Here is a 15,136-nt window from a genome sequence, read left to right as displayed (position 1 = left end):
TGTGGAAGTTTTGTTCATTTTGTACCTAAAATTTGTAAAATAATTGTATTTTATGGGTTTGCTGTATTCAGTATTTTTTCATGTGAGAAACTCCACTGGAGGTCATTGAAAACCACTTATACCTCATGCAATCGTTAAGGGGAACTAGCGAGCGCAGGACCATTAATTTTGGGGAGTAGGTCAGGCAATCTTCTCTAATCTTAAGGTGAAAGATGTGTCATATTATTTATTCTGTTTTACAGGTTGGTGAAGTGACAAACACGAATTCTTCATAATCAAGATTTATATAACATAGCTAGTAGTTGACAACCAATTTTTGTCAGGTATTGAATTATGAATGATCTAACTTTTACTGAGTTAGTGTGTGCTAGCCTGTTTGGGCTATCCGAGAAGCTAGCAATGCTAATGTAATTAACATCAAATGCAAGGAAAAGTTGAACGAACCAGTTCTGTATTTTTCCTTTTATATTCTACTCATAGATGTTTTGAGAATGTTTGTATTGTAATTAAGATGTTATAATATTCTTTTAGCAGGATAAAAAATGCTCTACCTTAAAGCAGTTATTTATATGCAGTTTTAATATGAGATTTTGTAAAGTTAATGTATTAATGTGGAATGCAGACCGATGTCTGTAAGATTATTGAAGTATCTTTATGGTCACATTCATTTAAAAGCATTTTTATTCATATGCTTAGTTAAATGTGTTCATATTTTATAGCCAGGCATTGGATTTCTACAGCAGACGGTGAGATTGTGTGCGTATGTGTTAAATCAGGATTTATGTTTGTACTTTGAAATAGTATGAAGTTAACTGTATGATTCACCACACATGGAACATGGAATGTTTATGATTGTGCTATCAGAAAGATAGAACATGAAAGAGAACTTAAAAAAAATGTAAGACGACTTTCCTATAAAGCATCACACTCATTCTGTTGTATTATTTTTCCTGTTTTAAAGGTCATACAATCTGCCTTCCTGGTCCAACGTCTGGGACCAGTAAGAGATTCTTGGGTTTTTCATTCTTGGTTAGTTTCACTTTCTCATAAGTTGCTTATTTTAATAAAAAATTTATCTACACAGTATCACACAGGTTTTAGCCATTAGTTTCACTTTCTCATAAGACGCTTATTCCTGGGTAGGTACATATTAATTAAGCACTGTGGACTTAAATAGGAACCAACAATTATAGAAATATAGAAGTCACCACACTATTTCAAAGTGTTCAGCTTTTTTTACTCACAGTAACCCACAATATCCAAGTGAAAAAAAAATCTAAAAACCTACAATGTGCTTTTTGGCAAAGCTCAAATGAGACTTGGTGTTGAAATTGCAAACTTGCTGAGGTATAACCAACCACCTTTTAGATCAAATATCAAGCTTATTGGCTTCCATCTGTGATTAATTGTTGTAACAGTTGTTCATAGAGGCCTCAACTGCATACAGTAGTAGTGCAATTAAATGCAAAAAATCCACTATGGGTGGAAAGGAACTTTTGAAAGACAGGGGGTGGACATACAACATTTCAAAGGCTTTATCTATCCCCTGGAGCAAAGTTAAGACCATTATTAAGAAGTGGAAGGTGTATGCCACCAGCCAGACCTTACATAGATTAGGCCATCCCTACAAACAGGATGACTGAGCAAGGAGGATCAGAGAAGCTACCAAGAGGCCAATGGCAACTTTGAAGGAGCTTTAGAACTGTATGGCAAGGACTGGTCTATGTGTTCATGTGACCACAATATCGCAAGCGCTCCACAAATGTTGCATTTATGGGAGGGTGGCAAGAGAAAAAAACACTCCAAAAAAGGCAACATCAAGTCTCGTTTGAGCTTTGCCAAAAAGCACATTCTCGATTCCGAGCCAAGTGCCAAAGTGTGCTGTGGTTGAGAACCTCCAGCCCCATGCCAGGAAGTTGAAAATGGGAAGATGGTTCACGTTTCAACATGACAGTGAGCCAAAGCACATTGCCAAAGCAACTGTACATTGGCTGAAGTAAAAGGTGAATGTCCTTCAATAGCCTAGTCAGAGCCCTGACCTAAATCCCATCGAGAATCTGTGGAATGACTTGAAGAGTGCAGTCCATAAGCATTCACAATTAATTTGACTGATTTTTAACAATACTGCAAGAAAGAATGGTCAAATATTGCATAGTCTAGGTGTGCAGAGTTAGTAGAGATGTATTTGAAGAGACTAAATGTAATTCAAGCAAAAGATGGTTCCACTTAGTATTACATTTTTTTTCCACTTGAATATTGTGGGTTATTGTGTGTAAATAAAGCCAGAAATAGTCAGATTTTATGTGCTTTCATTTCAGGGTGTAAGGCAACAAAAGGTGAACATTCTGAAAGGGGTTGGTGACTTTCTATACCCACTGTATCTCCTCCTTATTAATCAACACGTTTATTCTTTCCCAACCTAAGTTATCGACTATGATTATACTAACTGACCAACAAACCAACTTTGTTTTACATGTTTAGGCTAAGTATTCATACATTGAAGAAGCAATCATAGCCATCAGTCTATTTGGGCATGTCTCTACCTGTTTTGCACACCTGGATTTGGGTATTTTCTCCCATTCTTCCTCGCAGATCCTCTTAAGCTCTGTCAGATTGGATATGGTGCATCAGGGAACTGCAAACTTCAGGAACACAAATGTTCAAAGGGGTTCAAGTGCAGGCTTTGGCTGTGTCACTCAGACATTTACAGACTTGTCCGAAGCCACTCCAGCATTCTGGTTAAAGTGTCTTGATTGTGTGTTTTCGGGTCATTATCAAAGGATGAACCTTCACCCCAGTCTGAGGTCCAATGCACTCTGGATCAGGTTCTTCAAGGACATTTCTGTATGTTGCTACATTTTTATCCATCCCAAAATTCTGACCAGCTACTAGTCCCTGGCGCTGAGGAGCATCCCCATAGCACGATGCTTCCACTATAGGGGGGAATGAATCGAGGTGAACCTTATCTTTTCTGATGCACAGGAATGCTGGCTATTACCCATTCTCTCAGCTCTGAAGCAAAGATGGGTGAGATCCTGTCATGTAAATATTTGATTGAAAATATACTCGATTGGTCAAGACCTTTTAGATATAGGCTTTGGGCACAAGTTCAAGCATATTTTCTCTGCCTGCTTCTTAGTTTCATGTGAAGATAATAACTTTGTTCAAAAGTATTATTTTGTAATTAACAAACATTGCCAGGTTTTATGTTTTCTTCAACAATATTGCGTAAACTATTTGAATTACAAGAACATTCTCAGTAGACTAGTTTGCCATGAGTCCTTTTTCATAGATAGCATAGAAATATGCTTGTAAATATGTTTTGCATAGTCCTACTAAGTTTAATAAGTAAAAAACATATTTGTGACATTTTCTCTCTACTACACCAGCATCCTTCAGGTACATTCTATCCACCAGATGCAATGCTTGGCATTCAGACCTAATTTGTGTATTTTGGTCTTTTCAGACCAGAGAATATTTTTGCTCATGCTTATTGAGACTTTCAGACAATATGTTATATGCTATTTTTATAGATGGCCTTATATAGAGAGGTGTGTTCCTTTCTAAATCATGTCCAATCATTAGAATTTTGCATTGTCATTGTTGGATATTGGATCTAGATTGATGGCAAAATATATTTTTTTATCAACTATAAATTACATTTATAACACAACAAAATGTGGAGAATGTGAAGGGGTTTGAGTAATTTCCAAAAGCACTATATGCAAATGTAACGTCTTCCTGACAACTCTCATTCTCACAACAGGAGCCACCTGCCCTCGGGTCAGTAAAAAATACATTATGGTTACTGTCATAGCAAATATATTGGATATATTACAACATAACCTCAGAACGAATCACAACAAGTAACACTGAGGAGTAAAATGATTTGTTGGTAAATATTACTGGCGTTTCAGACGATGCCTTGTCGAATGGTATAACCCCTTTTTCCAACATAGACGAAGACAGAACACACTGTCTGAAAAATAGATATAAAGCATGGTTCTATATCTTTGGTCTGAACACTATCTGTCCCTGCTCACCTGCACCACTACTGACATGAGAAGGGGATAGACAGATGAGGTAACAGAAATCTTTCTGTTACCTCAACGGTCCTTCCCCTTCTATTGTTAGTCACCCGGTGCTGTCTATCAGAGTACAAGGTGTTTACTATAGAACAAAGAGAAACACATACTTTGGGTCATATTCAGTAGCCTTTATGTGTCAGGACCAGGCCTGTCTTTAGCCTGTCTTTACCCACTGTTGTCCTGTGTCGGCAGCCCAGGCCCACTTCAAAGACCTGGCGTAATGACTAGGATGGATATGACCAGGGGGTGATTAAAACGCAGTAGAGGCCTTGGGACAGCTGTTACACAAACATAGAGAGAGAAAGGGAGAGAGAGCCAAAGAGGGAGACAAAGAGGGGTAGAGAAAAGGAAAGAGACAGAGGGGAAGGGAGAGGGAAAGCAGTTGAAATAAAATTGGGAAAATGAGGACGAGAGAGAATTTAAGAATCTCTTGTCATGATGTACATGACCTATCCCACCTCAGTGGGTCAGAATGGGTCTTTGAGTTAAATCATGGTTGATGCCAAGGTTACGGTCAAGTATATCTTTAGGTTGAATAAAAACATTTCAAATGTGTGTTGAATAAAGGTTGGTGATGAGAAGAGTGAAAACCTCTTCCAGTCAGATAAGGGATAATCATCAATATCTTCAAATGGTTTTCAAGGATCTCCTCCACCATTTAACTGTGCTAAAGTTGCTCAAAGCTGACTCAATTTTGCAATGCTTAAGTTGAAGACTGCAATGTGTCTTCCGAAACATATCCTGCCCCCCATGCTCCTTCTCCCCCTGCCCATTTAACCAGTAAGTCAGCCTAACCAAAGAATCAATCAGCTCATTCAACCATTGATCTCAGTCAGCCAGAGTCTGTGTAGCGTGATGAATGCCCCCTAGCCCAGACGATGTACGGCCAGTCAGGCACCTCCCATTCGCACAAATGGCTGTGACACTGCCTTTTCCACTCCTCTTTCTCTCCCCATGGTTAAAATCATATGGAATGGCCACTTGAGTGGTGCAGCGGTACTGATTTTTCCACAAAGTTCGGACCAAGGCGTGGTAACACCACCGTAGCCAGCAGTCCCATAAAGATGGAATATGTTGGCCCAGCATTACAAGTTGAGGCATAGCCAGCAGGGATTTCCTTGTTCTGTAACTCTCTATAGCAACTCCCTCTGCCCCGTTAGACATCCCATAAAGCCTTGGGGTGATTTACAAGGGCCAGGGTGGGTGGAGAGTCAGGGATGTGATTGAGCAGCTAGGTTGTGTTGCCAAGATTGCCTTTCCCCAGCGGTGTAAATGTTCCCCAGACGCACTGCAGTCTAGCAAACACAGTGTGGAGTGGAGAGACGGACAGACGCACATAAATGTACATACACATATGAACACCAAGGCTATCAACAAATACATACAAAAATCAGTAGTTAAAGGGGGAATCCACCATGAGAAACACAAGTCATGAAACTCTTATCAATTTATGTTCTATCAATAGGTAAAACATAACTGTATTTACCATTATTTGACTAAGTTGTCCATCTGTGAAATAAGTAAAGTGTATCACTGGAGATGAGAATAACAAACAATTTTCAGCAACAGCTTTAAAAGAACTGTACTCCAGATGAACAAATGAGCCAGTAGATGATACAGGAATACGTGCAGAACACATCCATCTGTCTATATTGTCATGACAAATGAACTAATGGCACACAGGGGCTGTGTAGTATTTTATCAATACTAACACAAAGCACTTTTCTCCTCACATCCTACATCTCCCTGCTTGCATAGGACATAGGACATAGGACATAGGACAGCTACACCTGAATCACAGGGATTTGAGCTAGAAACAATCTTATCTTTACCAAGCTGAACATATCATTTCTACTTATTTGTTTAACAAAATGCTAAATAATCCACCAAATTATTGTTGTCATATTAATGCATGTATGGTTTTGGGTGGATTACAGTTAAATACAATTAAATATATATTATTTATTTGCAGAAATTTGAGTTACAGACATTCTATGTTTTGATTTTAAGGAATAGAAAAAATATATATATAATTTTTTCCCCCATGACTAATTTAAAGCAGAACAAACATAGCTCCTATAATCCTGGGTATCACTTCTGAATGATTTGGACAAGAGGTGCAAAGCTTTAAGAATTGTAAAGGCCACAAGAATTAACTTCCAGTCTCAATGACGGGCTGATGCATTAACACTGTAATGAAACGCTCACCAGTTGAAGATGATGACAGCCCTAGTGACTGTGAGCACACAGGTATGTCAGTTTAGGCTGTGCACCATTCCTACACGTAGCTAGACCTGTTCAAACAATGAGGGCCAAATCCTCCCTTCGCTATCACTGAGTGGACATAGGCACCAGTGATCATAATGATAGTTCTTTGATGAACAGTATCGTTCGCTACATGATAGAATAACTAGTAGAACAAACTTGTTGACAGGGGAGGCTGACATTTCACATAAGCATAAGCATGTTTGTTATGGAAATTACAACTGATTTTACTCAACTTGCCAAGGAAATCATGTCCATAATACTGGAAGACTCTCACAAAGCTCCTGAGACAAACTACAAAATTCATATAGTACTCCAAGACTAATATTTTCCAGTGACCAAACCATTTCTGCACCTACAGCGTTCAATAAATTAATTTATATCACGTTATTACTAGACAGACCTATTGTTTCATTGAAATGTATCAAAAGAAACAAAAAGATTAGTTTTCATGATAAAAAAAATTATATTCCACTTACCTAACTAATTTTGTAAAGGCACATCATTTTGAGACAAAACGTGGGCACAACATGCAAATTAAGGAAAATAGGGCCCCCTCCCAAGATTGAAAATGTTTACTGTGGAATTGATAGGGTTAACCATTGTGTGTTGCAGTTCCATTGGCTAACGAAATCTAGATGCTATCTGGATGCAAATAAGGGTGCAAATGAACACGGACCAAATAACATATATAGCATTATATATAACTATAATGCACCCACCTTGCACGTTGAGGTAGATGCGTTCAATGGAGGTTCCTCCATCGTTGGCGGCAATACACTCATACCAGCCAGCAGCGGCGATGCCAATGTTGCGTATCTCCAGGGAGTGGTTGGTCAGGAGGTGAAGGTTTGGGTCCAGTTGTGCGTCCACACCCCCTCTGTGCCAGGTCAGGTTGAACTGGACCGTACTGACCACATGACAGGTCAGGACAGCTCTGGAGCCTGGAGTTACAGTTACGTTACCGTCCACTGTGATGGCTGGTGGTGGCTCTGTGTGTGAGAGAAACAGAGCAATAGATGGGAGGAGATACGGAGAAAGAGAGAGAGCAGAGAGAGTGTGAGGTAAAAAGGCAGAGAGAAATTGAGAAAGACAGAGAGACGGATTAAACCAGAAATATTCTGTTTATATCATCAAATCTTAGTTATATAATTCATCAATTGCTATCTGACTTCATTCAAAGGTAGACCTTTGTTCTAAGGCAACAGAGAATAAGAGAGAAGTGGTGCAGTATATGGAAACAGAGCAAAGCAATGAGCAACAAAGTCCTCCTGAGGTTCTACTGTTTTTAGTGACTTATGATAATGTGTTGTATTCATGTGTTCTGAATATATCCGTGTTGAACTATCAGTACCACTAGTGTTACATCAGCATGATGACCATGCACATTAACCCACATCCCTACTGCTGTGAGAACATGTTTAATGTTTTCAAAAGCCACGGATAACTGGTAATCAGATGAAATCTGATGTGCTATTCCCTGGAGACCAGAAAGTAAGATGAATTCACATATGTCGTTGTTTTTGGTTCCTAGACCATTAGGCTTGATTCAGAGTGTACCACTGTAGGGTTAGGAGTCAGGAGTGGTCCTACCTGAAACGTCCAGGAAGGTTCTGGAGCGTCCTGTTCCGGCACTGCTGATGGCAATGCACTCATAGAAGCCCTCATCCTTCAGAGTCACCTGAGCCAGCTCCCACAGGGCATTGGCTGACTCGCTGACAGGGGAACAGAGACACAAAGGTGGTACTGTGCCATGACATGCACACTGATGAGCAAACACATTATGACCACCTGCCTAATATGAAAACGGATCTCATCGGACGACCTTCTTCCACTGCTCCAACCTCCAATTCCAACGCTAGCGTGCCCATTGTAGGAAATTTCAATGGTGGACAGGGGTCATCATGGGCACTCTGACCGGTCTGCGCCTACGCAGCCCCATACACAGCGACGCACTGTGTTGTGACACATTCCTCCCGTAACCATCATTAACACTTTCGACCTTCTGTCGTTTCAGACCAGATGGGATAGCCTTCATTGCCCTCGTGCAATGATGAGCCTGGGCGCCCAACACCCTGTCGCCAGTTAGTGGTTTGTCCCTCCTCAGACCTCTGTCAGTAAGTGCTCACCACCTCTGATCATGAGCACCCCTCAAGCCTCGCCGTTTCAGAGATGCTCTGACCCATTCGTCCGGCCATAACAATTTGGTCTTTGTCAAAGTCACTCTGGTCTTTACACCCATTTTTCCTGCATCCAACACATTGACTACAAGAACTGATTGTTCGCATACCATCTAATCTACCGAGTCCTTGACATGTGCCCTTGTTAGGAGATTATCAACATTATTCGCTTCACCTGTGAGTGGTCACAATGTTTTGGCTCATCAGTGTATTAGAGATTAGAGGAACAGTGTAAAGTGCAAAGGCTAGGAGCCACCTACCTACTGCAGAACATACTGTGAAATGTTTTGGAAAGAAACATTAACAAGCTTCTATTTATCCTCTCCTTTCTCAACGTTAACGATCACTCCCCTTCTCCCTCCCTCTCCTCCAATGGTGTCTGGTGTTACCTAAATAGCTGGTCAATGCCGAGGCGTCTCCCTTCCCGGCTGAAGCGGAGGGTGAAGGGGATGAGGCTGTCTACCTGGCAGGATATGGCCCCTTTCTGGAGGTAGTACCCTGGGGTGGTGGGGGGCATCACAACCTTGGGTGCATCTGATGGGGTGGAAAATAGACAACCTGTAAAGTGTGTCCTAAATCAGCTTCTCTCAGGGGGTGAAAACACACAAAACACACAGGTATAAAACGGTAGTAATAATCCACCATTGATGCACGTGAAATGGGTCAATGTTGACACCAAGCATAAACTCCGGAAACCAGAGGAAATTTGTTCTGTTTTGCAAAGCATGAGTGGTGAATTAATTGGAATTTTAGGGCATGTATTCAGAATATTAATTATAAGGCTTGTTCAGTTGGAAACGTGAAAGGAGGTTACAGTATATGGATGTCAGCATGTGAAATTGGGGGAAGCGTTTCTGAGATAGCCAAAATAGTTAGACGGTTGTGTCTTAGAGCAAGGGCCAGATCAACATGGCAGTGTTTTCAATGTTTATTCAGTTTTCTGTTCATAATGTCTGAAAAATTAACATAGACCACATATCACACATAAACTAAAAACAATGTCATTTGGTGAGAGGACTCAAATAACGCATAATTATATAATGTCATGACCTTTGATCACATATTTTTGTAAGGTTGATTTAGTCGACATGCAACACGCTTTGAAAGGCTACAATCAACAGTGAGCAACGTCTTAAGGGATTCTGTTGAATGTGCTAATGGATTTTTCCCCACAAACAACTCGACTTTTCTCTCCTGAAGCCTTTCAGCTATTCCTCTAAGCTGCATGAATCAGGGGGATTGAACAGCGTACAATGTTGCAATGAAAGAATTGACGCACTGGAAAGGCAGAGATCAGAGAAAAATCTAATCCAAGACTTTACAGACATTAGTCAAGCTACTGTCAAGCCAGAAGATTCCTCTGGGTCCCATTAACAACAGTGTTCCCATGAACACAATAAAGTTCTGTTGTGTAGTTCTATCTGAGTTATTCATGTGTGTATTTAGTTCAGCTGCTCATTTTGCTTAGGCTTCTATTTTCCTTAAGTGAAACAGCAGTCAGCTCTGCAGTCCAATCTTTATTTTTCATTTTTGAATCCTCAGCGACTCATCTTGGCTCATCATTTTGATCTTTCCTGCTCACGTTAATCAGGAAATTTCCTGACTAGTATATAAATAATATATACTATACTTATTATATAAAAATGTACATTTAACGGGCGTTCTAGAACATAGTACATCTGTTTCCCATTAAACCTCTGATTTAGAAGATAATTTATTCATTGCTCTCAGATTATTGATAGCTGAACCTCTTTATATGTTTACATTTCTATTTAATTGCATTTGATAATTTCGACTCTTTGTTACAAATGATTAGTGAAAAAACACAAAGCCATTCCAAATTCCTTATATAGTGCACCACACATTTGATCAGAAATCCCTGTCACTGCCAAAAATTACGGTAAAGTCAGAGGCACAAACCAGGAACAATACTGGAATAGGACACACTGGAGACCCTCTGGAACAGGAAGCCATCCATGTCATATCCTGTGACCCGTAGGAAGAAGGCCTCATTGGGCGGAACAAATTCTGTGATGTTCCAGATGCTTCCTGTCGAGGTGCTACCCCTACCAGTGTCAGGGTAGTACCGCACTGGGAGGGTTTTAATCACACCACCGGTTATTGACAGAAGCTCCAGTCTATCTGCTAGCGCTGGATGGAACAGCCCAGTTGTGTTCAATAGGATATAGGTAGGGATACCTGGAGGGAGGGGGAAAACAGTGGCATGACAAGAGAGGGCCCACTATCAAATTCATGAATCTTAAAAAAGGATGAAGAACGAAATAGAACATTTCCTGCAAACTTGATGGAATTGTGCATGGGAAAATATATTCCCAGAGTATCCCGCCAACTCCAGTCAAAATAAAGAATCAGGTGTGTTATGTAAAAGTACAACAAGTTGTCTCACGTAGACTTACTGACCTTGAACGGGTCGACTAGAGGTCATCTTAAAGTCCAGGGTGGGCTTCCTGGAAAATCCAGCCCGGAAGTCAATAGTGCTTACACCAGATATTCGTACAGAGTGTCTGCCCTCACTTGATGTCTGGAGAGAAGTGATAAAAGGTTAGAATCAGATTCTATCAGTTGTATATTTGTGTTAATCGTATGCACAGAACACATGAGGTAAAATCCACAACAAAGTTCTTACCGGTAGGTATTATTAGTGTTATTTTTGGTGTGGTTTATATCACATACTGTACAAACAAACATTAGTTTTTAGAGCACACACACTGCAGAAATAAGCTTTCTGCTAATGCAAAAGCTACAGATTGCCCTCTAGGTGGTTAAGTTCTGTCAATTCTTTTCAGCTTCATGCAATAAGACCCATGATTGTTTGGAAATAACACTGCAGGATCTCTAGTTGGCATCGTTCAAGATCATGGTCAGCCATTGTAGTTGGTCAGCCTCACCTCAGTAATGAATAGAAAGCATTGTGTGGTGTTTAGGTCAAGTGGTAACAATCCTGACTTTGTGCACATATGCATCTCCCTGCTGGAGGCCAAGGCTCAAAACCTGTCTCCACCCTTCACCTCAATGTCCCCACTTCATCTGTCTCCCTCTGATTCCTACTGACAATAAAAGCCTGGCAAAATAAACAGGGTACACTCCTCTTTAAGACAAAAAAAATGTATATGGCTGTTTCTGAAGTCTGAACAATGCGATCATCTGTGGATGGCTGTAACAGTATGGATGACCTCTAATTCAAGAGAAACAAACCATTTGCCATGAAATATTTTGAGCCAATTTGTGCAAAGCAGAGATGGTCTTGTATGGATATCGCACTCCAAGTGCAACATCCACACACGAAGCGTAGAAACTGCAGCCATTCAAATAAAGCCATGCAAACCCATTTTCTATTATTCAACCTCAAGCAGCAAATAGCAGGTTATTTCCACAAAAGTCAGACAATGAGTCATAGAAAGACGTACAACTCCCCAACAATATGTTCAAGTCAGTCTGACAGTCACGCTTTAATTTGACAAACATGAGTACAGTAATCAGAGATGATGAGCCGGCTTTATGGGTTCTTCATCATGAAGCTCTTTGAAGCAGTCCTCAAATCAGCCCACAGTCATTACATTAAAATGCAGGTTGGCGCAATTGGGAAAATCCACACCTTTGCATCCAGAGTAGTTAGTGGCAGTAACAATGACAGTTCATTTGAAAATAGATCAACTGAGCATCGATGGAAATTAGAAGAAATCGTATCTCTGGTTGAGTCAGTCAGGCATCAGTAAAAACATAACTACCAAAACAACTTCATCAGACTCAAAAAAAGAACCACGGCAGGTCTTGAACCTACAACAGGGTCAGGACTGGGAGAGTGACACAAAAAAAAGCCTGTTTCAACAAAGACAAAAGAGGCTCGTACAGACAATAATTAGCCCACCTAGTTCACCATCACACACCATCCCTAATACATTTACATCTTCTTTTTTATTTGCCACCTAAATAATATCCGGCCAAGCTCCCAAATTGTACCTTTTTGACCTGGAACTCAACCAGGGTTCTTTATTAAGCATTGCCCTTTGGACGGCCAGTCTGATGGTGAATAATGTCAAGGCTATCATCTCAGTAACCAGTATCATATGGACACACCAGAGAGCTGGACAAAGGATTCAGGCTTTCCAGACAGTTCTTTTTTTATCGGCGCAGAATAACATCTTGAAACACTGAAACTGTCCCATATCAAAAACCTTCTTCATTCTCTTTCTTTTGGCAAGAGACAGCCCCACAAAACTCTATGCAGTTCCAGAGTCACTTAAAAATACAGTTGTGCTGTTTTTCCCCATTTCTTTTATTATTCAATGTGTTCTTTGAGCTCCAGAGGACTGGGCTGCTGCCTAGAGAGAGAGAGTGATAGACAGGGAGAAAGACAGAACGACAGGGTGAGAGAAAGACAGAGAGACAGACAGAGAGTGAGAGAGACAGAGAGAGAGGTGGAGCAGGCCAGGCAGACTGCCACTGAAGCTACAGCCTACTGTATCCCTCTGGGTTGTTTTCAAATTACAACCTTCCTAAACTATTATCATGGACCATAAAACACTACAGAGTATAAAGCCAAGACGTGCTCATCACTAAGGTCATGAATACTAAGGAGACCAACCTGGAGTATCCCAAGTGAACACAGGACACACACAAAAACAGAACTATGCACTCACACACACACACACACACACCCACACACAAAGAACAGACGTCTGGCCCAGGAATTAGGGATGATGAGGAGTGTGATGTGAACCCACCCTCCATTCACCACAAACAGCAGCAACCAATTAAGACAGATTAAAAAGGATCAAACATTTACTCTCAGTCTATACTCAGAGGTGAACCACGCAGCAAGGCCAGAGTACAAATCCAACCCCACCCCAACACCCCCCACACACCCAAAGCCTTTCACCTAAAGCCCCTGGATGGCTTCAGAAACAGAAACACAGTCATAGAGCAGGGTTGCTGCAGATCCCTGGCGAAAGATCTCAAGCTTCTGTGTAGGTTTTTCTTCACCTCTGCTCACTCGTAGTGACTGGAGAACAGGATTCTCTGGAGAATGGTGCGTGTTTTATAAAGTTTTATAAAGTTTCACAAAGACAGTATTCTACAAAAAGCACAGCATTACCGTACGACATTACAGACGATATGTTATATCATGGTCAAAACGTAACAGTGCTCACAACTAGGCGACACATGCAACAGATTGTTAACAACACTTAAAATTCACACAATATGCATCATTCAAAACAATTCTGTCGGGTACTTTAAAACAATAGCATCTAACTACAAAATATCCCGGTGACAGATCTAAAAATTGGCATGCAAATGATGCATTGATATTTTACAGGTATACAAATGAATTCACGATCATTGAAAGTGCCTGGCAAGCCCTTGAACCTCTTGGAATTTCTTATTGGTTAAAGTTATGTTTAGACTTTAGCGAAAACTGACAAAAGGTTTCTACTATTTCAACCTTAAATTCAGTTTAAAATATCATTAAGAAATTCACGTTTTATACAACACACTTATTCACTGTGAAAACATGGCAGAAAACACAGTCATCTCAGCTAAATCTGAAACAAAATCATAGCCCTAGGTAGCAAAGACACAACACAGCCCTTTCAATCCTCTGTCTCCCAGGGTTCAGTCAGACAGCTATGAGCTTAGCAAGAGTTTGACATTGATTGAAAAAACACCTGTCAAAGCAGGGAATAGATCAGTCTCTACTATGTCAATCATGTCCACACTGGTTCAACCTCTAGTCAATCACAATACAAGTTAGTCCACTGGTTATACTTCTATACCAGACTCTACTATCTCAACCATGTCGACTGGTTTAACATATAGCCGACCAAAACACAGGTTGGGCCACTGGTTTAACATATAGCCAACCAAAACACAGGTTAGTCCACTGGTTTAACATATAGCCGACCAAAACACAGGTTAGTTCACTGGTTTAACATATAGCCGACCAAAACACAGGTTAGTCCACTGGTTTAACATATTGCCAACCAAAACACAGGTTAGGCCACTGGTTTAACATATAGCCGACCAAAACACAGGTTAGTCCACTGGTTTAACATATAGCCAACCAAAACACAGGTTAGTCCACTGGTTCAACCTCTGGTCAACCAACACATTCAGCCTGGACCAGACCAGGGAGGTATTCGGTCATGGATCTGACCAAGGAGGTATTAGGTCATGGATCTGACCAGGGAGGTACTCGGTCATGGATCTGACCAGGGAGGTATTAGGTCATGGATCTGACCAGGGAGGTATTAGGTCATGGATCTGACCAGGGAGGTATTCTGTCATGGATCTGACCAGGGAGGTATTAGGTCATGGATCTGACCAGGGAGGTATTAGGTCATGGATCTGACCAGGGATTTATTCGGTCATGGTGGCTAGTGAATTGGAAATGGGAGAGGGAGGGGTGATAAAAGAGAGAGACTTGCCATAGAAGTGATCTACAACAACACGGGCAGCTAGGCCAGAGCTGTTGCCACAGTAACCTCAGTCAACAACAACAACACCAGACAAAAACCAGAACTTTGGAGGGATAGAAAGAAAAATGACTATGGACAATATCCAACATTAATTGCAGCAGCCAGA

General features: G+C 40.8%; 1 protein-coding gene across 2 annotated transcripts in view; it reads right to left on the bottom strand.

The window, feature by feature from the left end:
• The window catches only part of hmcn1 (hemicentin 1), a 161,726-nt gene that overhangs the window by 113,546 nt on the left and 33,044 nt on the right, over positions 1 to 15,136 (bottom strand). For both annotated transcript variants that reach the window (XM_010872514.3, XM_020049296.2), the window contains exons 7-11: positions 10,955 to 11,075; positions 10,454 to 10,732; positions 8,923 to 9,067; positions 7,947 to 8,068; positions 7,076 to 7,345 (exon numbers count right to left, since the gene is read on the bottom strand). In XM_010872514.3, the coding sequence (XP_010870816.2) occupies positions 7,076 to 7,345; positions 7,947 to 8,068; positions 8,923 to 9,067; positions 10,454 to 10,732; positions 10,955 to 11,075 (937 nt within the window). The remainder of the gene's footprint in view (positions 1 to 7,075; positions 7,346 to 7,946; positions 8,069 to 8,922; positions 9,068 to 10,453; positions 10,733 to 10,954; positions 11,076 to 15,136) is intronic.

This window comes from Esox lucius, chromosome 8, assembly GCF_011004845.1.
Source record: "Esox lucius isolate fEsoLuc1 chromosome 8, fEsoLuc1.pri, whole genome shotgun sequence".
NCBI lineage: Eukaryota > Metazoa > Chordata > Actinopteri > Esociformes > Esocidae > Esox > Esox lucius.
This window is presented reverse-complemented; position numbering and strand designations above follow the sequence as displayed.